Source organism: Sinocyclocheilus rhinocerous, unplaced genomic scaffold (genome assembly GCF_001515625.1).
Source record: "Sinocyclocheilus rhinocerous isolate Xijiao unplaced genomic scaffold, SAMN03320098_v1.1 scaffold166, whole genome shotgun sequence".
NCBI classification, from domain to species: Eukaryota; Metazoa; Chordata; class Actinopteri; order Cypriniformes; family Cyprinidae; genus Sinocyclocheilus; species Sinocyclocheilus rhinocerous.
In genome coordinates, this window is record NW_015633186.1 from 429,544 (window position 1) to 451,058 (window position 21,515).

General features: G+C 37.2%; 3 protein-coding genes and 1 pseudogene across 5 annotated transcripts in view; 2 read left to right on the top strand and 2 right to left on the bottom strand.

Annotated features, from left to right (window-relative positions):
- The window catches only part of LOC107743736 (protein unc-119 homolog A-like), a 15,922-nt gene extending 10,385 nt beyond the window's left edge, over window positions 1-5,537 (bottom strand). The window contains exon 1 of one of the 2 annotated variants that reach the window (XM_016557130.1): window positions 5,107-5,537. In XM_016557130.1, the coding sequence (XP_016412616.1) occupies window positions 5,107-5,221 (115 nt within the window). In that variant the 5' untranslated portion in view covers window positions 5,222-5,537. The remainder of the gene's footprint in view (window positions 1-5,106) is intronic. The other variant, XM_016557129.1, reaches the window with a different exon arrangement.
- Window positions 5,538-6,729: 1,192 nt separating this feature from the next.
- On the bottom strand, window positions 6,730-10,526 carry crybb1l3 (crystallin, beta B1, like 3). The gene is made up of 6 exons (XM_016557131.1): window positions 10,429-10,526; window positions 9,319-9,392; window positions 9,077-9,195; window positions 7,921-8,053; window positions 7,685-7,827; window positions 6,730-7,587 (listed from the first exon to the last, which is right to left on the bottom strand). The coding sequence occupies exons 2-6, from the start codon at window positions 9,382-9,384 to the stop codon at window positions 7,422-7,424; spliced, it is 627 nt and encodes a 208-aa protein (XP_016412617.1). The 5' UTR covers window positions 9,385-9,392; window positions 10,429-10,526; the 3' UTR covers window positions 6,730-7,421.
- Window positions 10,527-11,769: 1,243 nt separating this feature from the next.
- Window positions 11,770-15,106, top strand: cryba1a (crystallin, beta A1a). 2 transcript variants are annotated; one of them, XM_016557132.1, is made up of 6 exons: window positions 11,770-11,851; window positions 12,639-12,705; window positions 12,797-12,915; window positions 13,010-13,151; window positions 13,247-13,389; window positions 14,644-15,106. In XM_016557132.1, the coding sequence occupies exons 2-6, from the start codon at window positions 12,667-12,669 to the stop codon at window positions 14,789-14,791; spliced, it is 591 nt and encodes a 196-aa protein (XP_016412618.1). In that variant the 5' UTR covers window positions 11,770-11,851; window positions 12,639-12,666; the 3' UTR covers window positions 14,792-15,106. The 2 variants fall into 2 exon arrangements, with proteins under 2 accessions (XP_016412618.1, XP_016412619.1); XM_016557133.1 differs by having other exon boundaries at window positions 11,787-11,842.
- A 1,176-nt stretch (window positions 15,107-16,282) lies between these two features.
- LOC107743717 (dehydrogenase/reductase SDR family member 13-like) lies at window positions 16,283-18,600 on the top strand (annotated as a pseudogene).
- Window positions 18,601-21,515: the final 2,915 nt, after the last annotated feature.

Here is a 21,515-nt window from a genome sequence, read left to right on the forward strand (position 1 = left end):
TATATATATGAGACCCATAAGCAAAGCATTCCTTTGGTGTCCCTGGACCCCAGTTTAAAAACCTAATGCAATGACATACAGTGCAACTTAACTGTCCAAATACTATATGTGGTGATTTATTTGTGGCCTGGAGTTAATGACTTGGGTCAGTCCAATCTTATCATGCCCTTTCACATGCGTCCCTCTTAGCTCATGCCAGACTCCCAGAAGAGGCGCATGAGGTGCGAGGAGCAGCTGTGTCAGCCCTCTTCTTCCTGGGATGGATTATACTTAAGAAGCTTACATTGTTCACCATCACATGGCCAGGATTGGGAGATGCTAAGGGGATTTGGGACAACTCTAACTTTTGAGAGGTCCATCTCTGCTAGGATGACACTGAGATGAGCTCAACACTACAGGCTGAGTATATCACTTCCTTCCCGTGGGACAGTGCAGACGTCCCACCTATCCTCTACCCAAGCTTCCTGTTAGTTAACAGACAGGCAACACTGGATTTAGCCAATCACTTGAGATATTTATAGCTCCTCTGCTTCAGAAGTGTGCCAGTCTGAGAAAGGGAAGGCAAAATACTAACATCTGCTCAGGCTTTAAAACAGCTTTATATTGTGGTTTATTAATGAAATCATTAACTATTTCATGTAAGCATGAAAATAATTATGCTGATGGAAAAAATAAAAAATAAAAAATGGCAGAATTCCACAAAACTGTCACAAATCAGATATGTGATGATGAAAATGACAAATGAAAACTTTAAACAATCAATCATTAATCATTCACTAAAAAATGTCCTATGGAATTAGTAGTTTTCAAACATGTCCCGGATATTGACACATTCGCACAAGAGCCGATTCAGAGCGGAACTGAAACTTGAATAGACAAGAAACAGATAGCTACTTTGCATATTTCACCTTTTTTTTTTTTTTTTTTTACTGCACTTGCTAATACCACAAAACGTGCTTGTTATATCAACACCTTTATAGCACTCAATAAATTGTTCAGGGAAATGTTTTGCTATGTTTACTTAACCTCATGAATTGGCACACAGTGGGACCAATCTACTGTATGTGAGCACTGCTGTGTGTGAGTGCAAAAATACAAATAGTCAGTGAAGAGGTGAAGAGAGACTACAGATGAACAGAGACAGCTCATGTCAACATAAATAATAGTGCATATTTTTAAGTGTAAATCTCAGTAATTTAAACTTTATTTAGTGAGATTTGTATGCTTTAAAATGGAAAAAGGAAAGAGAAATAATTTGGACAACACAGTATTTTTAATATTAAATTAGAAGATAAAACAAACAAACAAATAAATACTGTTATCTAGTTTTTATAACCACATTTTCATGCTGCAGGCATCATAAGTGGTCAATTATTTTTTATATTGAGAAGGTAAAATATTAATATAACAACATAACATTTTCAGAGTGAATGCATTATTATAAGTGTAGTCAATTATTTAGAATGTTGAGCAGGTACATTTAAAAACTTATCTCATTTCATAACCCATTTTCATGGAGGCATCTTAAGTTTAGTCATTTATTTTTAATACTCCGATAGTAAAGTTTTTAAATATAGTATAACTTATAATGTATAACATAGAATACCTAGTTTCATAACCCAGTTTTCATGATGGAGGCATTATTTTAAGTTTAGTCAATTATTTATAATGTTTAGCTGATACATTTTAAAAATAAAATAAATATCTAGTTTTCATAACTCAGTTTTCATGATGGAGGCCTCATTATAAGTGTAACCATGTGTCATTTTAAAGTTCAATGGTCCAGTGGTCCAAGATGATTGCCTAAAAAACCTCACATCAAGTGGGCAAAGCTCCTGGTTTGTTTATGAAGCATCTGCTTTATTTGTGAACTATAAAAAAGTGAAAATGTGCAGTTGTTACATTAATGAGTTATTTCTGCCTGTTCCTTAAAGATGTTTTTGCTTGTGTAACCTAACATAGCCAAGTCAATTCATTTATATTAAGCAGTATCTGTGTGATTTTTAGATTATCTGACAAAACGTCAAATGTGTGCAAATCATTATCAAAACAGAAATAATCAGAGCAATGTGGCAGTCAAGTGTCAATGTAGCTTTCCAAACCACCAAGGAGCCTCTCTTTACTGCTTCTAATGCTGTCACCTAGCAACATATCTTCTGAATCAAATCCAGGATAACTACCACCTGTTATTTTTGGGTAAACAAAAGGAACTGCTGCGTATAACAAACACAGATTATGATCGATCCAGCGTTCATTTACAAGACCACACAGGTTCATTTAGATTTATGAGGCATAATGTGCGTATCTAAACACCATATAATTCATCCTTTATTAAGTTTCCAAACACTCTAACTAAAGTGCCAAACTGAGCAGTTAAACTAAAGATAGAAGGATGTAACCATTTGCTAAAAAGTCAATCAATTTCCCTAATGAAATCGCAACATTTATTTAACATAACTTACATTTATACTATTTTATCACTTAAATATACACTGCATTCTTGTTTATAACAGTAACGAGTTAAAGAAGACAAAAAAGCAAGCTTGCATACAAATATCCACTTTCCTCAGAATAGCAGCCTTAAACAAGAGCAGCTTTTATTTTTAGAGCGCTAATTCAAATGATTAGACAGACATGTTTTTTTTCCGTTTAAATAAAGGAGAGTGATTTCTCAGCACTTCTCTTCCACGCATTTGTAAATATATTTATTCAAGTAGATGTTTTAAAACTCAGGATAAGAATACACTGTTGATTTTTCAACCACAAACCACTCATATTTCAGAGCTAATGACTCACAACAACAAGTGATGGCAAAGATGAGAGAGTAGCTATTATTTCCAAGTGAACTATTCTTTATGGTCTGTAAGAAGTCATGAGATAAGGGTAACAGTAATGCAAATGTCTTTCAGTAAGTTGTGACATTGCCAGTGATGTAAAAACTGTTGATGATCTGAAATCTGTAGAAACTGAGCAGTTGCATTTAACAGATCTGGTCTTTGCTCAGTTATCTTTGTTTAAGTGCCAGATAGAGTGCCTTGCATGCTGGAGCAATGAGCAAGACAACATTAAAACAGCCAGAACAACAGCTCACAAGCAATATTGAGTCATCCAGCTGTACTAAAGCTTAGCATCTGATTTCCTGACGAAGTGATACATGCAAAAATTATAATATACTGAACCAACAAGGTCCTCTTTTTAATTGTAATTAAATTGTAAGCTAACTAGTGAAGAAGAAACAGTTCTTGAATGAGTAAATCAGAATTTTACTTCCTTTTTAAGTATCATTAGTCAAATCAAATTCTAACACATTGCATTATAATAGATTTTCAACACAATAATATGTTACATAATCATCAAATTGATCAGATTAAAGGCACAATATGTCATTTTCGCCGCTGGAGGGCGCGTATTCAAAATAAACAAAGAGACAAAGGTGTAGTTTGATGACGCAGTGACTGAGTGTGGAATCATGGGAGTTGTGGTCTTCATCCCCACAGCCGATGCAATCCGACGGGACTCGGGCAGAAATCATGTTCATGGATGAGCTAATGATTTATTAACGTAGTAGAATGAAGCAGGGTGAGGCTGAAAGACATCTAAGCGAAACGAGGCTGCTGAACGAGCGTGACACACGGCTCGAAAGCAGCGGAGCTTTTATTATGCCACAGTCGACCGCTTCCGCTCCTTCCGGTCGTGCGTATGTGGGGGGAAAAAAAGCAGCGCTGGTTTATCATACTAGATACATTTGAAAGTTCTGTTATAATAATAATGCTACTCTGTGCACTCGTCACCGGTCTAATAAAACGCACAACATATTAAAGCGTCTTTGGTGTTTCAATGTTTTCTACAAAACAAAACCGGAAATCGAGGGGTTATGACATCATTGGCAGGCGACACAATGAACCTTTAACTAGCTGAAATAAAGTTTTTGTTATTTTATATTTTTAGTTATTATATATTTAATTTCAAGTAATATTTTAATGGATTTTTAGTTAACTGTAATAACCCTATTTAAGTGTGTGCTACAGTACTTACAGTACTTAAACAGTAATTGAAGTAAATGCTGAAGCCTGTTTTGAGAAAACCTTCCCAGATAGTATGAGCTTCAGCAAGAGTAATAACTTTGTAATCTTACATGGACATAAAAACCTTCATTAAAAATGAATAATGGATACAAATGATCCTCTAATCATAAGGTAGGCTATCTTATTTAGATTCTGGAAATTTTTTTGCAAAACAATCACACCTGAGAATCAGTTAGGCTATCTCGGTTAACAGATAGGCATGTGTATAACTCTTGTATTTAATGACTTTTTACAGACTTTTTAGAGGTCCTTTAAAATTTGCCCTACGTTAACTGTTGTTGTTTGATTAAACAAACAATAACTAGCCTATATTTCATACCTTTCTTTCTTTCTTTCTTTCAGCCTATTTTTTTTTAATGAAATGCCATTGATTACAACAAAACACAAAATGTATATCTTTGACTACACGTTTTCATATGAACCTACGTCAGATTAATACACAGTGATTAGTAAGTGTTTTGATTCACTAAAAAGAACCGGCTCATAAGAGTCATTCGTTCGAGAAGCGGACTACATTAGTCATAGCTGTCGGACTATAGTTTTGCTTTGCTAAAAAGAACCGGCTCAAAAGAGTCATTCATTCGCAACGCTGATGAACAGTCGTGCAGGAATCACTGTCCGAGTATTTTACTACGGTGTTCCGTCCACTTCGACCATAAATAATGGACATATTTCTCAATTCTCAGCCCATTCATCAGTAAACTTAATAGCATACGTCGTCACTGTCAGTCAGTACATGGAAATGTCCACAGTGTTGTTTATTTACCAAGGAAGAGCCGAATGAACCATATCACTGGGTTCGTTCGGCCAAAATGAAGACCATACAAAGACGCAGACGCTAAATGTTTCGTACTTAGAATGTCACAGCGCGCGACTGAATAAAACACAAACCGCGAGACTAAACATGCAGGAGCGAAACCTGCAATTTCGCACTGGTAAATGTGCAACAGTGTAAGTTAGCAGAGCAGCTCGTCAGCGGAAGCTTCCTGTTTGAGAGTGACATTGATGTTACTGAACTTACTGTCTGTGATCTTCTGCAGCCCGAGTACATCCTCCGGCGTTATTTCTGTGCTGTTTAACAAAACCTCTTCGGTCGTACACGGAACATCCGCGGCGCAGCCTTGCTTCACTTTCATCTCTAAATGCTATACGATGCTGCTGTTCGTGCACGAGTTGCAGTCTTCTCACCCACCCAACCTCTCTGGCAAGGGCCGTTTGTTTGCCTCACCTCTGCTGTGTTATGCGTTGTCGTTATTTAACGCAGCCTTTTTACGGATACAAGAATAGCGCATTCACCTCCCCCAGCCAGTCAGTCTTCTAAAGATATTGAGTTATTTTACTCCTTTCCTAGGGCGAGTGGCTCTAGCTCTGTAATCTGCATGTCTGCCTGCTGCTGAAGGTATTAAAGCAACCACTTCATGTAATCGAGCAAAACCCTAGAGAGATGAACAGTATTAACTTGCAGAAGGAAGTGGGCAGACGGTTCGAAAGTCAATTCTGTTTTAAAGTAATGTCTGCTATTTCATTTGAAAATACTTTTTTTGTGCATATACATATACATAGAGCGAGAGATTGTTTTTAGCTAGGCTATTTTCACTACCTATCTATCTATCTATCTATCTTATCTATCTATCTATCTATCTATCAACAACCCTTACAAAAATTAATCATGGTTTTACTACAATTCATGAGCTCGTCTGCCCACCCAGTCCTGCTGGTTAAGGGTAAACGAACTTGGCTCGCTGTCTTTAATGGAGGCTCGAACCCAAGGCTCGGCTTGAGCGCCGAGTTCAATCCCCCATTGCGGTACTACCTAGAGGGAGATAAACAGAAATAGAGGAGGAGGTGGAGGGATGCCGGAAGAATTGACACTGGGACGGCGCAATGAGAGCTGCTTATATAGGCTCGTAATGATGACTGACAGGACTGAATAATTAGGCTCCTCCCCAACCTACATTTGGAACTTCATATAAAACCAAAAAAAACATGGTTCTATAGTTAATCCATGGTAACCACAAATTAACCATGGTTTTGCAACACTAAATGAAGTTCCAAACGTAGGTTAGGGAGGAGCCTTATCATTCAGTCCTGTCAATGAACATTGCGAGCCTAAATAAGCAGCTCTCGTTGCATGGTCCCAGCGTCAATTCTTCCAGCATCCCTCCACCTCCCCATCTCCTCCTCTATTTCTGTTTTTCTCCCTCTAGGTAGTACTCCAATGGGGGGTTGAACTCGGTGCTCAAGCTGAGCCTCCATTAAGGACAGCAAGCCAAGTTCGTTTACCATTAACCATCAGGACTGGATGGGCAGGCGAACTCGTGGACTATAGTTTAACCATGGTATTTGTAGTAAAACTGTGGTTATACAAATCGTAATCAATACGCCAAAAAACCATGGTTACTATACAGTTTTTACTATAATTAAACCATCGTTAATTTTTGCAAGGGATTTTTTTTCTTCATATATCAACTATCCACTACCAGCTAGTGTGTATATCAGTTATTGTTTTAATTTTTCTTGTTACCTCATTTATTATGCATGATGAATTATATAATTAAACAATTCACCTAATGTGTTCTCTAGTCTAAGCACTGTTAATATGAGAGCAGAGCAATGAATTAAGGACATTGTACAATAATTGTGCTTTAAAATCTTTTATTTTTGTTTATTTATTTTCAAGTAAATGTGTTTTAGATGCCAGCATCCCTGAGGAAGATAAAGTGTTGCAGGTTCTCCTCTATTTAGAAAATAAAGGATGTCTGAAATCTGTACCAGGAACAAGAGGAAGAAAAGCAGTTCTTCTCTTCCCATCCAGCCTGCCATGTTGAGAACCTTGATCATCACGATACTGGTTGAGCTTCTAGATCATGTGCTGTGATGAAGCAGGAGAAGGTTGAGTATGCTGAGGTGCTGAATTGCACCTCCTTCTGGTTCAATGACTATTCCCTGCAGGGTTTAGCAGCTAAATTAGAAATAGATTCTGATTAAGTCTTTAGGTCATTTGTGGATGGTATGCTAGGAGGTTTGGGTAGAGCAAAAAACATGCAATGATGCAAAACTATCAAACAAAACTGATGAATTCTTCAACAAGCATTACATTTGGGACATAAAATTGTTTTATCCATTTGCTAAACTTATTTTTAACTAAGCGGTTGGATGTAAAATGCTGTACTTAAAACTGGTTCTGCAACCAGTCATGACACACATGAACACATGATAGTTCATTCCTATTTAGAGCAGCTCTTTTTGAATATGAAGATTTTTTTTTTTTAACATTCCACAGGGTTTCTCTGCAGGGTTTTGTTGTGTCCACCTGTCCATGCCGTGTGCCGTTCCTTATGCCATCTCGAAGCAGCCTCTGGGATGCGTGTGCATGTCCCTCACTCTTCGCACAGACTGGATCTGGGGGTGATGGGCGCCCCATTCATTCCAGTGTTTGTAGGATCCAAATTCAAACAGGTACTGGTATCCACGGTAGCCTGGATACTGATATCCAACCCACCTAAAGTAGGAATGAACGTAGCATACGTTAATTGATAAGGTGACATCAAATAGGTAATCATCTTTTTGTAATATGTAAGAGATGCTAAATCACTTACGTTCCACCATTTACTTTAATGCTGGCGACTCTGTCCTGGAAGCCATAGCAGCACAAACTTGGGATGTCTTCTTCAGAAACCTCCATCTTACGACCATCAAAGTGCATGCATTCATACAGACAGATCCTATGGTCCTGTGGGTCCTACATGTAGAAAGGCCATAAGTTTGTTACTGTGTTCCTGTATTGGTTGGTTGGGGATGAAGTGGGAAATGGAGTGATGCAACGGTCACCCACCATTCTAACGGGCCGGACAGACATGAGACGATCACAACGGTAGCTGTTGGACCAAGTGTCCCAGCGTGGGTATTCGCCCCTCTCAAGCATGAACATCTCACCGGTCATATCCTGTTGCTCAAAACCTACCCATCTGCAAGATGGTAAAGGACACATGTACTGTAAATGCTCTGTTTACATCTACTGCATTTACAGTATAGAAAAAAATAGTGTATTTATGAATCAGATTTTATTATAATCAGTGCTAGTTAACAGTGGTTTTGTGTGACTGATTAGATGTGGAGTTAACAAATAAAAAAGAATTACAAAAATATTTGTATTTATTTATTTTTAAATTTTTCATTATTTGATCTATGGAAAATATAAAATTAGGACGTTTATCTTTTTTAATGGACTTCCCATTTAAATTGCTCCTTTATAACATTACCATTAAAAATGTTGGGGTCGTTATGATTTTTAAATTTTTTTCTATTATGCTTAACGCAGCCCATTTATTGAAAAGAAAGAAAGCAAATAAATAAACAAATAATACAACAGTAATAATATGAAATAGTATTCTAATTTTAAAAAGACAGTTTTTTAATTTAATATATTTTAAAATGACAAGATGAATTTTCAGATGAATAGATGAAAGATGAATAGCCATTACTATTATTACAATGTAAAATTATTACAAATAAATAATTTTTTTAAAATAACTTAATTTGTCATTATTTTTTAAAGTTATTTAAATGTATTTAAGTCATTTAGAATAACTTCTCTATTTCAGCAGTCATTACTGCAGTCTTCTCTTTAGTGTCACATGATCCTTCAGAAATCATTCTAATATGCTGATTTGTTTTAAGAAAGATTTCTTATTATTATCAGTGTTGAAAGCAGTTGTGCAGCTTAATATTTCTGTGGAAACTGTGATACATTTTATCATGGTTCTTTGTTTACTGTCACTTCTGATCAGTTTTAACATATCCTTCCAAAATAAAAATATTAATTTCTTAAAATAATTGTATCCAAAACATCTGAATTTTGTGTAATAATAATAATAATAATCACCATCATCATCATCATCATCACCACCACCATATATTTTTCATTCTCCTCTCATCTTATGATTATTATTATTAATATCATGCATATGATTTGTCAGATGAGTACTTACGGCCCACACTCCACTCTGATGGAGCCCACACGGTTTAACCCCTTGTTACAGATGTTACGACACTCTCCACTCAGCTCCATCATGCGCCCTTGGAAATTCTCATACTCAAACAGATATATCTGATCAGAGAACACACAGTAAAGACAAATCATTCAGCAAGTGCATCTTTGACATCACACATGTAATGGCAATATTAGATGAAAAAGTGGGAATCTAGTAAGAACATGGCAGATTTGACATACTCTGTGGGAGCTCAATCCTGTGGCATAGCGACTACCCATACTTCCTTGTACAGCAGTGTGTGACATGGCTGAAGCTGTTAATAACAGATTAAGATTAATACTTTGTTGTAGTCACACATTTTATACAGAATCCATTATCAGTGTTGGGAAATCAGTCAAGTTAATTTTTTTACAAGGTCTTTTCTATAAAGTAATAAGTTTGAATCTTCCTTACTCAAATCAGTGAAAAGCATCTAAATCTATATATCTTTACATTTCCCAAATCACAGGAAGTTTATTTAAAGGGCAGCAAAAACGGTAATATTGTGAAATATTATTACAATTTAAAATAACTGTTTACTATCTTAATATATTTAAAAAATGTTATTTATTCCTTTGATGGCAAAGCTTAATTTTCAGCAGCCATTACTCCAAACTTCAGTGTCACATGATCCTTCAGAAATTATTCTAATATCTAAATAATCTTCTTTACTCAAATCAGGCAAAAATATCTAAATCTATATCTATATCTTTATGTTCCCCAAACAAGCTTATTTATAGGACGGCTACTCTGAAATAACTAAAATGGGTTTCTTATTAAATTTGATTTAAAAAAAAACGTAATACTGTGAAATATTATTACAATAAAAAAGAGTTTTCTATTTTTAGATATTTTCAGTAATAATTTATTCCTGATTGCAAAACGGTCATTGCAGTAGTCTACAGTTTACAGTAATTTATTTATTAGAAATTATTCTAATATCTTTGTACTCAAATCAGTCAAATCAATCAAAAAATCTATCTCTATACATTCTCCAATCACAACAAGCTTATTTAAAAGATTATTGAATTAAAAAAAAAAAAAAAACACACAGGAAAAACAGTAATATTCTGAAATGTTATTACAATGTTCTATTTTAAAATATTTTAGAATATTCTTTATTCCTCGTGGCAAAGCAACTATTACTGCTGTCCTCAGTGTTACATGATCCTTCAGAAATTATTCTAATACCTATTAATCTTTGTACTCAAATCAGTCAAAAACATCTATCGCTATACATTCTCCAGTCACAGCAAGCTTATTTAAAGTGTGGCCATTCTGAAATGTCCACCTCCCCAATCAAATCTCACCAAAATTTTGCAGTCAGGCACAGAGCAATGGAATGTAATAGGAGTGCTGGCGAAGGAAAGGATGCCAAGGTCCAAATGTAAAAGGGCTTCATGCTTCGAATGGGTTTTATATACATATATATATGCTAGCAGTACTTCTAGAGCAGAATGAGACCAGGCTATTGGCTAAAAGTGATGGGTGTTTGGAGGGGTTTGGAGTGCAGGCTTATCTCTGTGACCCTGCTGACTCTGCTCATTGCTTTGTTTCAGGCCGCGGCTGGATGTCTGATGTCTACCTCCATCAGCAGAAAGCGTGGTTCTCCACAGCCCCTATCCCTTCAACTCTCTCTTTCAAACATACACTCATTCACTCTCTACAGCACAGCTAGCAATGTGCTGACCTCAGTAGACTGGCCACAGACCTCTCCATTGAGAGAAAGAGGACTTGTTGCCGTTGTGTGAAGCTTCAGCAGTTTTATTTGGTGGTTACAGTTCAATTTTAAGTTGTCAAGGATTTGGAGCTTAAGTTAAGAGTAAAAAACAGATGCACAACATTTGCCAGACTATTAAATATTAAACAATTATAAATATTGATGCATGTAATTATTCACACAGTCAAACACATTTGACCATCAAAAAGTATGTCTCATTGAAGAACCACATTGACACTTACCTAAAAAGCTGAAAATTGATTATTAATCTTCTTATTTACGCTTCATTTTACTTAGTCATGGACCTCCTAGTGCGACACTGGGCCCCATCCATGCAGCCTGCTTTGCATAAAGTCAAAGGAGTGGGCAGGACATGGATGTTGAATGGATGTGCTTGTAAGGACCTATTGCGTATGTATGCATATGTGTGCGAGTATGTAAAGGCAGGTGGAAGTGGGTCTCTGAATCACTCTGTGGCTGTAACTGTGGCGAGGGGAGAGCAGACGAGTCTCAGTGCAGGATAAAAATGGACTTTTAATGACAGATAACACTTAAAAACCACCATTCTTTGACTATCTTTAAGCTTTTTTGGTGGTTGCGATGCTTTTACCAACCATTTTTGAAAACCTGGAAGTCACTGTTTGTGTTGTCTTTGCTGGAACAATCTTAAGTCGAAACAGCTTGCTTGTGTTTATGCAAGCATTTGTGTTTTGCCGTACGCTCCGGTCATATGTAAAAACATGCATGGAATCATTGTGCCTGGCATCCACTCCTGTGGCAGATGCCAGTAGGCACGATGCCTCCCTGGCTACGGCAGATGGCATTGTGAGCTGGGTAAAGCCAAAGGCTCAGTCCAAAACAATGAGGCCTGGGGCAAAGTGCTGACTCCTGCCTGCCCTGTGGCCAGTCTTCCCTTTCTGTCATGCTACATATAAATAGAGCCCTTAGTTGGTGGTCTGGAGACCGTTGTGTGGAACTCCTGAGCGCTTGCAGCTATTTGTTGGGTAGGTCAGGTAAGCCCTTAATGGTTGTCCTTTCAGCCACTGTGATCATCTTTTAGCATGCTTTGCAAACTCAAACGAGGGGTGCACTATCATGTATACACAATTAAAAACTCAAACATAGCAAGCATATATGTGGGCGTTTTTTTTTACAAAGTATGCATGGACACTTTTTTTGTCATATTGGCATTTCAGAAAATTGAATGTAAATCAACAGATTAAATTAGTATTAATTTAAATCAATTAAATTAAGTTAAATTATTAAATTGAATTACATTAAAATGATTTTTATTGGCATTTCAGAAAAATTAAAATGACTTTTATTGGCATTTCAGAAAATTAAATGTAAACCAAAAGACTACACTAAACTTAAATAAATATTTTTTATTAAAATGTATTTAAAATAAAAAAGACTAGGCATTCTATGCTTTGCATAACAAAACATTCCTGACATTGATAGTTTTTTTTTTTTTTACTAATGCTTTTGGCTAAATCTGATATAATCTATGCAATTTGTAGGTTTGTGTATACTTTTTGTTTAAGGCCTCATGTTTTGGCCATAAACCTGTCTTTTCTATTTCAGTTAAAGGTGGTTTTATTCTGTTATGTTTGGATTATATCGTCTAAATCAGCAGAGAGAATCAGTATGATTTATTTTGTTAGGTCTAACTTGTTGGAGCAACAAAGGCATTTGGCTGCCATATCTTTCTTGTTCATTATCCTCAGGCTATTTGTACACTTGTCATAAATTATATAGAACCCACACCTTTTTTTTTTTTTGCATATCTCTGTTCTTCAGGTCTATCAGCATTGAGATATCTTCAAGGATGGCTCTGACTAATCCCATGCCACTTGGGCCATGGAAGGCAAGTAAACACTTGATGGCTATGAAATCATGCAAAATGCTATTGAATGCTTTGAATCTCATCTCTGTTATGTCTGTGAATATGTGTATAGCTCACAGTCTATGACCAAGAGAACTTCCAAGGCAAGCGCATGGAGTTCACCTCAGCCTGTCAGAACATCATGGAATGTGGCATGGACAATGTCCGCTCTCTGAAGGTAGAGTGTGGCGCGTAAGTCATGCACTCACAGACACACACATCTAAAAGAGTCCATGTTGTTGTTGTATTATGCCAATTTTCTGTGTACATGTGTCTATTTAAACAGCTGGGTGGGCTATGAACACTCCAGCTTCTGTGGGCAGCAGTTCATCTTGGAAAGAGGCGACTACCCTCGCTGGGAGTCTTGGAGCGGCAGCAATGCCTACCACATTGAGAGGCTAATGTCCTTCCGGCCAATCTGCTCTGCTGTGAGTCTGAAACCATGTCAACTTATCAGTGGTGAAATGATTTACCAGTCTCTCCAAATAAAATACAATCTCTCCCATTGTTATGATCTGTGCAGAACCACAAGGAGTCAAAGATTACCGTCTTTGAGCGGGAGAACTTTATTGGACACCAGTGGGAGATAACCGATGACTACCCCTCTCTCCAGGCCATGGGCTGGCCCTCCAACGAGATCGGATCAATGCAGGTGCAAAGTGGGGCGTGAGTACCATACTTGTCTCTCTCGCTACACCAGGGCTGTCCAAACCTGTTCCTGGATGGCCACTGTCCTGCAGAGTTTAGCTACAACCCTAATTAAACACAAATTAACCAGCTAATCAAGTATTGCATTCAAAAATCAAATACTTCTCTACTGTATAATATGCAAAAAAAGTATGTCTGAATGTATACAGTATTTGGAAAATAGTAGGTGAAAAGTACCTGGACGACCTATTGTTTCCAACGAGATTCTGAAGTGTGCATTTGATGGACACTGTGCTATCCCATGAGGCCATAGGAGAGGATTTGTCAATGGCCATATTAAGATGAATTTGACCAATATTCATACTTGTGCTGGGAAGATTACTTACAAATTGTAGTCTGTTACTGATTACAAATTACATGACGAAATTTAATGTGAAAATAGTGACTAATGTAATCTGTTAGATTACTAATATATCCTAAATATTTTTTGATTACTTTTAGATTTCTTTTGACCTAATTTGCATATAACATAAATTAGATTGGGATTATTGTGTACCATATTGATATATAAAAAGAAAAAAATATACATATTCCATTTATTCCATTGTAATCAACAACATGTAGTGCATTAAACATAAAAAAATGCAGTGGGTTTGTGAGTTAATGAAAAGTTAATAATTAACTAAATCATAAAAATTTAAAATTAAGATGAATAAATTATTTTAAAATATAAAACCTAAATGATTAAGTAATAAAAATAGAAATTTAATTTAATATGTTTACCTGCATGTTAATGTGACCATTAACCATCATCAGAGAACTGTGAACATGCAAATGTGATGATAAATTATTGAAATATTAACTTAAATCTCAGGGATCTTCGTGTAAATATTTTAGGTCAAACAAGTTTGGCTGACAAAAAAGTTTGGGATTCTCTGCATTACATGAACAAACATTAATGAACATGAAAACAGCAATGACTTTGTGACATTACTACACAGCACTGTTCATAATAGATCATTTTTTAAAGGTCGCAAAGTAAGTTCAAATTCAAATGTAGCACCTAATCAGACAGTATGCGATTTCAGATGCACTGAAGGTCTTTAGACTCACTAGAAATTTCCAGACAAGCAGGTTGGAGCTAAAATCTGCAGGTTGTTAGTTGGACACCCCTGCAATACACCGTTAGATTCAGGTGCTGTAATATTTGAGATACTTGGAATATTAGGGATCTCAGTTTGTATTTGTCATGTGTTTTCTCACTGCATGTAGCTGGGTTTGTTACCAGTACCCTGGTTACCGTGGTTACCAGTACATCATGGAGTGTGACCACCATGGCGGCGAGTACAAACACTACAGGGAGTGGGGCTCCCACGCCCAGACCTTCCAGGTGCAGTCCCTCCGCCGGGTTCAGCAGTGAGGCCAGCTCGCCCAGCTCCCTTCCTCCCTCGCCCACTTCCTCCTCCTCTTCCTCCTTCACCTCTTCCTCACCTCCACCCCTTCATTCCGATACCAGCAAGCCCAGCACAGGCTGAACGTCTGGTGCATTCGGTAGATGTTTACACCGCTTTCTTCTTTCTGCATGCCATCTATTTGAAAGAAAAGAGTGAGAGGAAGAACTCAAGCGGACTGATTCTGTGAGCGGCACAGTGGTGTGACTTAAGCTTTGCTCCTCATCGCTGTCATGATGCAGTCTGTGCAAAAGAGATCAATAAAGGTACACTTATGGAAACTACCTCTTGTGAGAGTTTGTTTGATGCATGTAGTGTAGTTTCAAACTTTGTAAAATGGCCCAAATTGTAATGTCACAAAATTGGACCATCATTACCACCAAAATATCCTGTTAAAAAGGCTTAATGACCAAGGGTTTTTGATTACTGGGACAAAATAGGGTAGGGACAAAAGAGGCTGAAAATAAATAAAAGTTCATTTATCAAAGAGTTATTGTTTTCACCTATTTTTTGGTGCAGTGTTGATTTTCCTTGCCTGTCACAGGTCACGATGACATGCAAAAACAATGTACCAAATATTATAAATATTGACAATTCCCTTCGAGAAATTAATTTAAACTACATGTTGGATTCAAATGATTTTTAAATTAATCAGTTGAATCATCACAATCAGAATCTTTTTTTTTTTTGACAAAATGATTATATTCTGTATATAATACATGTATTAGAAGCTAGAAGTTTACAAAATCTAAAAAAATGCCCAAAGTTATCTAATAATTGTCCCTCCCATATAATATATAAATAATATACTTTATCCTCTATATTAAAAGTATAATAAAATATGTTGTTTTTAATCTCGAGTTTTTATGAGTTAAATAAAATAAAAATGAGTTTTACATTTTGTTTGTCAAGACATTGTAATTTTTTTATATACCAAAAAAAAAAAAAAAAAAATTTATGGGTTCTTGATTGCCAATGGCTGCAAAGTACAACGTGAAAGCGCAAGACTGACGCTCTGTAGCGGATTCACACATCCATGAGCGAGGCATTTCAGTTGAAGAGACGGGAGTTGCGCGACAGCATGCTCCTAGAATCTGTTTTGAGTAATATATGGCCGTCGAAACGAAAACGCACGGGTTCACGCAGTAGGAGCCTATGTGTGAATCTGGTGATAGATCGCGCATCCTCTGTTTCACGCATGAGAAAAAAAAAAACCTTTTAACAAAACGTTCATAGAACTTAGTACATTCTAATGAAAGGGTAGCCTATGTATAGGCCACGGCTAGATAGACGTTTGAGAATACATCGCTTGTTTTATCGCAGAACATTTATTTGCGTGGTGCCCCCTTGGGCACTTGCCCAATTGCCCATATGGTTAATCCGCCTATGTTCACTCCTGACGTAGAGAAACTGCGCCACCCAGCGCTTGTCAGAAGTTAAAGCCCGGAAGCTGTAGCTGACAGTTACGAAAACATAAACACGATAACAGGCGGCACACATGTGCTCTCCTAAACTTTGAAAAACTGCAACATCCTTTAATTAACGCGCTCAAAGGAAATAATGTCTGTGTTGTTGTCAGTGTGCTTGCTGCATACATACTGATTTATTACAGCCTGTTTAAAGGAGCCAGATTTAAGATCAACGTGACGTTAAAGGGAAAAACCGCAGTTGTCACAGGTTGTTATCATTTAAACGCTTTTCATATTAAACAATCCAATCCAACTCAATACCACTTAAACCTAAAAAAAAACTGAACTGCTTGCTAACTTAGATTGTCATTCGATAGTGGTTATACTTATCAAAGTTGTATACAGTTATATTTAAGTACCACTGTCAGTAGTACTTAAGTACAATACATTTATTTGATTTGTTAGAATTTTTTATTTTATGTTAATTATGTCTATGTCTATTGTAATTAGTTTGCTGTACATTAGAGGACATTTAACACTGGCTCAGGGTTGAGTAATCAATAATCTGTATGCAGGGAGTAATACAGGCATTGGCAAAACCACAGCCTTGGATCTAGCCAAGAGAGGGGCCCCGAGTGATCCTCGCCTGCAGAAACAAAGAGAAATCTGAAGTTGCAGTTTATGACATAAGAAAGGTGAACTCATCTCCTAACCCCAGTTCCTCCAGGTTCTTATAATTTCTCTGATACAAGTCTAAAAGAAAGACATTATGTATATCCCTCAGGAAAGCGGGAACCCTGAGGTACTCTACATGCATCTGGACCTGGCCAGTTTGAAGTCCGTACGTGATTTTGCAGAGACTTTCTGAAGAGTGAACTGAGACTCGACTTGCTCATTAACAATGCAGGTAAATTGAGAAGAGTTTCATTGTTTCTGAAATGTTGTTTCAGGGAGTTTACACTTGTAGTTCAGTTCTTTTGAACTGGGTCTAAAAAGTAAATGATACATTTAGTCCTGGTTTGCTTTGCGTTCACACTGTCATTTTTAACTCTGAACCTAAAGATACAAAACAAATGGCATAATACAATCAAAACATGATTGGACAGCTTTTATGACATGTACTGTATTTTACGAACTTACCAAACATCTAAAACTGCTGCGTGCTGGGTCAAATGCTCTTGTTGTATATGTCTACTTCCACCATTGCTTGCTGTAAGGAGATGACGGTTTCAAAGCCTATATCTAACTGTAATGGGCAACATAGCTCTTATGATGAGAAGAACCAGATTTGCTTGAGGATTCTATCCTGTTTTTGGATTGTTTAGATGTCTTGGTCCGTACCATACAGTCTATGGTCCGTACGTTGCATTCATATTTCAGTTGAACCACACCAGAGTTCTTTTGGAAGTATACCGAGACTCACCTGTTTAAGTGGGTTTTGGTCTGCTGCTTGTTTGGTGCACACCAAGGTTCGGATGGCAGTGTTCACACTTATTTAAATTAACCACACTAATAGAGCAATTGCACCACAATTCATTTTAATCAAACCAAACCAGCCACCTGTAAACACCCTCAGTGTGTGAGGCTTTCTCTCTAGGTCTTATAGCATCAGGCAGAACTGAAGATGGTTTTGGCATGGCGTTTGGCGTCAACCACATGGGCCACTTTTTGCTGACGCTGTTGCTGTTGGATCGTCTAAAGCAGGCAGAGCACAGCCGCGTCATCAACGTGTCTGCCCTGCTGCATCGGCTGGGGTCTGTGGATTTCAACCTTCTCAACACGTAGAAGGATGTGGTCACAGGTCAATCGTCCTGGCATGCGTTCAGAGCCTACTGCCACAGCAAACTGTGTAATGTGCTCTTTACCCGTGAGCTCGCAAACCGACTGGAAGGGACGAGTGTCACTTGCTATTGCCTGCATCCAGGTTAGTGGGGCAGTTTTTGTCTGCTATCATGTCACAAGTATTATGATTCCTTTTTCCCCCCTACATTTTCTTCATTGTCTCATCTTTATAGGTGTAATCGCAACTGAGATCGGTCGAAATATGGGTGTGCTGCAGAAGCTGCTTTTCCTGCCCATGTCCAAGCTGTTTTTCCTGGACCCAGAGGGAGGTGCCCAGACCACGCTTTACTGTGCTTTGCAGGAGGGACTCGAGCCTCTGAGTGGACGGTACTTCTCTTCCTCTGCCCTGCAGAATGTTAGCGCTCACGGACGGGACGATGCCTTGGCCAAGAAGCTTTGGGAAGTGAGCGAGAGGCTGTGTGGCCTATTGTGAGTGAGCTCACACAGGTTTGTAGAACAGAAACAGAGAGACCACCAACAGCTTTATGAGTGTGAGCTTCACATATAATGTCTCTTTTGGTGTTACAGGCGTATGCATAGCTGAGGTAGCTTTTGTATTTGGTATATAATGCTTTAAAATATATTGTTGCTTCAACACAATATATTTAAATTATGGTTGCACTGATATATTTCATTTCTGATACAATAAGCTGTTCATTATTTTTTGTTATGGCCCTATAAATGGCTGATTTTAAAATTCTATACTATTTTGTCTTAATTAAAAATAAAACACTAAAACAAGTTGTTCTAAATGATACAAGTGAATAATGTACAGTGTGAAAAATGGATATTCATTTTGACATTATATCTACCTAATTATTATTAATAATAAATTAAGTGTTTTTAAAGATTAACTTAGACTGCTAAATTATGGCAAAAGTAAAATAAAAATAGGAGAAATGAGCATAAACAAAGTATAATGTAATACTAGAATTAAAATAAAATATTGGTCAATAACTAATATGGTACCAATATATTGTGCATCCCTCTCTTAAATAAAGCAACAATATATGCACAGTAACAATAGTAACCATTGTAACACCTCGTTTCTTTAAAGCTGTTACTCTGAGGGGTTCAACAGATTTTTAACATGTACTGATTAAAATACTCTTCACAACACAAATGATCTTTGTATCCTAATTTATTCTTCCCACAAGTGTGTATATATACACATACAGGTGCAAAAACCAACAAATAAACCATAATCAATTTAAATGCACGTTTCAGTTACTTTAGGTATCTGATTTACTTTCTTCAAAGCCTCAGCATATGTTATTCCTTCCGCCGTTCTAACGTTTTGAACCTTCACCGCATTTTTCCGTACATGACACCCTCCGTAACCTGCACTGTGATAACGAACTGACTTACTCTATGGTGGTCGGGCTTATATGTCCGGTTACCTCCAGGCAATAGCGCCCACAAGCTGCTCCTAGTGGTACTACATGTGACCCAAATACATCACACTATGAAACCAACAAGAAAAGTGGAGCGAAACTACAATAATAAAACCAAGTAACGTTTTGTCCGTTACACCATTAATGCCCCTATTATTTGTGGTTATTTTTCCTGAAAAATATTTAGAGGTGAAGTTGCGATTTGTATTCACTCACTGGACACAGTGATCCAGGTGGATGCTGCACACTGGTGGTGGATGAGGAGATACCCCCTGACAATGTAAAACGCTTTGAGTGCCTAGAAAAGCACTATATAAATGTAATGAATTATTATTATTATATATATCAATCTATATAGATCTTTATCTCATTGGTACATTTTATGAATGTTTCTATCTCTGCACTATATCTTTATGACAGTGCTATTGTTATGAACATGCATAAATGTTTTATAATTTTTTTTATAATCACATTGCATCCACCATTACATTTTTTTTAAACACATGACCAATTCAAATATCTCATGTATTTGAAAATGAAAATCATTTGAAGAAAGTAAAGAAAGTAAAAATATCTGTTTAAGAACATCAATCTCTTTCATGTATTTGAACTCGATTTGCCTGGTCTGAAAGGGTGTTGTACTGTTTTGCTTCACTGGGTGGCAGTAGCATGTCACATTTGGCGACACAAAATGAAGAGTCTGCAGAGACCTCTGTCAAGATGACAATCATTAGAATAAAGTAGGGTAGATTACATTGAGGATTGCAGAAGTAATTTCATGTAATATTAGAGTTTGCGTTTCCACTGAATGAAAGAGGGCATCAGGGGCTACAGCCATTCAGTGTGATGGGGTAACCAAAACGAGGACTTGTGTAGACCCTTACCCATATCCATGCATCTTCAACAGACCCCCCGTTGCTAATAGATCCTTTACTTCAAACTGGGATTGTCACATTTTTGACATTGTGTAGACCTAGCATCCTATTTATATATGCTGATATATAATATATTCTCTGCCTTGAGAGTCTGTACACTGTCCAGGTGGATGAATCTGGTTTCATCCAAAACATTTTTCCCAATCTCTTTTGCGCACTATTGTTTTCTAGCCTGAAAGTTTCATATTCACTGACTGTCACTCATGCTATTTTTATCAAATGCATTGTGTTGTCATGTCACTGATCGTGCCAGTCATATCTCGGCCTCCTCTGTGTGTTGGTTCTCATGCACGGTAAGTGTGCAACTGCACCGTCCCCTTCGATTCGTTTTGTAGAAGCAAAACACATTGATGAGAGACGGCAGGTGTTTATTTTGGACGCACTCCCGAGCTCTTTGGCACAGTACTTAACGACTGGATTAGTGCATCAATTAGCAATCACTGCATGGGAGGAGCCTGATTGATCGAGACTGCTGCTGCTAAGGCTGGGCGTGGGGCATGCTGGGGCATATGAGTGTAGGAAGCAGCTGTGTGTGTGTGTGTGTGTGTGTGAGAGGGAGACTGTAGTGGGCAGCTGCTTGAGAATTAGTTCAAAGGACTAATTTCACTGCATGACAGCAGAATAAAACCATACGGACTTTGTTGACCTTGTAAGGATATCACATGCATACCTGGAACTGTCACGTGATTGTGATTTGATAAAGCCAAAGTGTCTTTTTAAAATATTTAAAACAATCTAGAGATTGCAATAATATAACAATATTTGTTTTTTTTTATCAATATCAATAGTAGATAGAATGTATTGCATTATTGTAATGACTATTATTAAACTATATTTAATTGCCATCATAATAAAATAGTATATGATAGCATAGAATTGATTAAGACCAATTCAATTCAAGTTTATTTGTATAGCGCTTTTCACGATACAAATCTTTGCAAAGCAACTTTATAGCAAATTAAGTTTCTACAATATTTAGTGGTAGCTTATCAGTGGTGACTGTCAGTAAATGTACGGAAAAATCAATGTCTACTTCACTTTGTCAGGCAGGTCCTATTTAAGAGATTTCTTGATTGCGAACAGGTGTGGCAGTAATCAGGCCTGGGTGTGGCT

Excerpts from the sequence above, each read along its gene's own strand:
- cryba1a (XM_016557132.1), top strand. The coding sequence starts at position 12,667 with ATGGCTCTGACTAATCCCATGCCACTTGGGCCATGGAAG. Across the intron at positions 12,706-12,796 it reads TGCCACTTGGGCCATGGAAG|CTCACAGTCTATGACCAAGA; the intron begins GCAAGTAAACAC and ends ATATGTGTATAG. Across the intron at positions 13,152-13,246 it reads TCCGGCCAATCTGCTCTGCT|AACCACAAGGAGTCAAAGAT; the intron begins GTGAGTCTGAAA and ends TGATCTGTGCAG.
- crybb1l3 (XM_016557131.1), bottom strand. The coding sequence starts at position 9,384 with ATGTCACACACTGCTGTACAAGGAAGTATGGGTAGTCGCTATGCCACA. Across the intron at positions 9,196-9,318 it reads CAGGATTGAGCTCCCACAGA|ATATATCTGTTTGAGTATGA; the intron begins GTATGTCAAATC and ends TTCTCTGATCAG. Across the intron at positions 7,828-7,920 it reads CTGTCCGGCCCGTTAGAATG|GACCCACAGGACCATAGGAT; the intron begins GTGGGTGACCGT and ends TTCTACATGTAG.